Raw genomic sequence first — 2,519 nt, forward strand, 5'->3', positions numbered from 1 at the left:
TAATATTGCTCATTTCTATATATTAAAGGTTATACAAATGAATTCATATGGAATACAAATTAAATTTAGTTTGATTTCGTAGGTAGGTTGTACCTATCTTTATTTAGTATTACATGACAGCTGATTATTCAGTATCCACCAAAGTGAGGATGGCGCATGAGAATCTCATCGAGCAAATTTTTATCTGTCAATAATTTTTTACATATATCAACTACTGTGAGTCTTTGGGGTAATATGTCACTAATAAGTGGACATTACAGGCAATAGTGTTCCAGAGTGTTGGCGTTGGGTGCGTCACATAACCTACAGGAGGAGAAGTGAGGAACTCCATCTTGCTCAGCCACCTGCCAAACTGGTCGCTAACCCAACCGAAGACGCGCACAAACAACGTTATTTTGACGAACCATGAGTCCACTGCGGCGATACTTGTGTTGGTGAGGAAAGAAGTGATCATAATGCTGTATTGATACACTGGTGGCTCTCTCGGCATTACTACGATGATGAGTAGGTGAGCGAGCAGCTTGGCGCACCATTTTTCTGCAGCACAGGAGAGATGGACTGGGAGCATCAGCATCTGGAGGATCCAGCTGACAGGCAGCCTTTGCGAGATGGTCAACGGTGTTAGCCAGAAGACCCACGTGAGAGGGAATCCATAGGAAGTGCACTACCAGTGAGCTCATGTTGGCCATGTCTAGTTGCCTATGTATTTGTGTAACCAGGTGCTGGTATGCTGGCTTATGTGATGAAAGGGCTTGGAGTGCTGGTTGCGAGTCGCAGATGATCAAGCCGTTGTTTCTGGTCCGTGTGATTAAAATAACTGCATCTAGAAGTCCATGTAGTTCACAATATGTGGAGCTTGATGACTTTGGGAGGCGACGGCCTGTCCAGCCCTCTGGCAGGGGTTCCAAAGTGGGGGAGAAAACAGCACATCCAGCACTGCCATCCTGCTGTAGGGAGCCGTCTGTGTAGAGGTGATGGGCTACACTGAGGGATGAGGATAGTCTGTCGATGGTCTCCAATGCACATTGTAGTTGAAGTTGAGGCAAGTCAGTCTTAGAGACTGGAGTGTAAGAGATTGCTGGAACAGGAGTCTGCCAGGGTGCAAGGCCATGATCCACGTTCTCTGCCACGATGTTGATGTCAAGCCCCCGAATGCTTGAACAGACAGTACTAACTAGTGTACGTCCCCCCTGGCGTAGTTGTGGACGAGGTGCATCTAGATCCAGAGAAGTTCTGATGATGTTCGAATAGTGAGGAGACAGGTGAGGGTAATACAGGCATTTGATACTGAAGTAGGTGACATTGGAGTATATTCGCTCAACGAGTGGAGGGAGATGGAGTTCGTGTTGCATGTTTACAATTCTAGTGGATGCTGGACAACCTAAAATAAATCTCATTGCTTGGTTCTGGAATTTTTCAAGCGGCTGTAGAGTTGATCTGGAGAGTTGACATAGTGCAGGGGAAAGATAATCTATCACTGAGCGGATGAAAGCAATATATATGTTTCTGGCAACTGGGATAGATACTCCTGCAGAATAATTAGTAAGCCACTTGAGAGGAGTCAGGCGTCGCTGTAACCGGGCCAGCAGATCTTGAACAATGGGATGTACTCTGTGTCTTGCTGGAATGGATGGTGTAATTCGCACTGGCGCTGCTCCCAAATAAATATACTGTGTGCATAAAGGTACAACATTGTTCCCCACAATAAATTCTGGTAGATTCCTTGCTGGCCTTGGGGAGAAGATTCTACTTTTTCCTGGGGAGATGATAAGACCACAGGAGGATGCTGATTCGTAGAAGGAAGAAAGAAAGCGTTGCAAGTGATCCAGGGGGGTTGAATGAATGCAAATATCGTCTGCGTAGCAAGTGATGGTTGTGTTATCAGTATCAGGAAGTAAGGAAAGAAGGCGATGTAGGAGGATATTAAATAAAAATGGACTAAGTACTTCCCCTTATGGAGTACCAAGTTCAAGTTCCTTTGCAGTGCTCAATGCTCCCTTAAACAGCACACGAGAGACTCTATTTCGAAGATATCCACGTATCCACCTCAAAAGGTTTCCCTTGATTCCAAAATCAATAAGCTGGTCTAAAATAATGTCTCTATTTGCAACATCAAATGCACTTTTCAAATCAATGAAGGCTACAACACTGGTTGGGGAGAGACGAGTGTAGAGCTCCATGAGACAATGATGTGTTCCTCGTTGGGGTAGGAAGCCGTATATTCTAGATGAAAGCTTATTTTGCAGCCGGAACATAAGGCGTGAGAGGAGGATACGTTCAAATACTTTGAAGAAACAGGAGGTGAGGGAGATAGGACGAAATTTGTCAGTGCCAGGCTTGGGAACAGGTATAATTGTACTATGAGTCCATGCTAGGGGCACATATCCCAGGCCAGGCAGAGGCAGAGGTTGTAGAGCCGGAGGAGAGGGTTGCCAGGTATTTTTAAGAGTGTGCAAAGGACTGCATAGGTGATGCCATCATCACCAGGAGCTGACTTCTTACTCCTTGCTAAGGCACGT

At 45.5% G+C, this 2,519-nt stretch overlaps 1 protein-coding gene across 1 annotated transcript; it reads right to left on the bottom strand.

Moving 5' to 3' along the window:
- Positions 1-288: 288 nt before the first annotated feature.
- On the bottom strand, positions 289-2,180 carry LOC135201165 (uncharacterized). The gene is made up of 2 exons (XM_064230041.1): positions 1,964-2,180; positions 289-1,855 (listed from the first exon to the last, which is right to left on the bottom strand). Exons 1-2 carry the CDS (start codon positions 2,178-2,180, stop codon positions 360-362), a joined length of 1,713 nt encoding a protein of 570 aa, XP_064086111.1. The 3' UTR covers positions 289-359.
- Positions 2,181-2,519: the final 339 nt, after the last annotated feature.

The sequence above is a fragment of the Macrobrachium nipponense genome, chromosome 28 (genome assembly GCF_015104395.2).
Source record: "Macrobrachium nipponense isolate FS-2020 chromosome 28, ASM1510439v2, whole genome shotgun sequence".
Taxonomy (NCBI): domain Eukaryota; kingdom Metazoa; phylum Arthropoda; class Malacostraca; order Decapoda; family Palaemonidae; genus Macrobrachium; species Macrobrachium nipponense.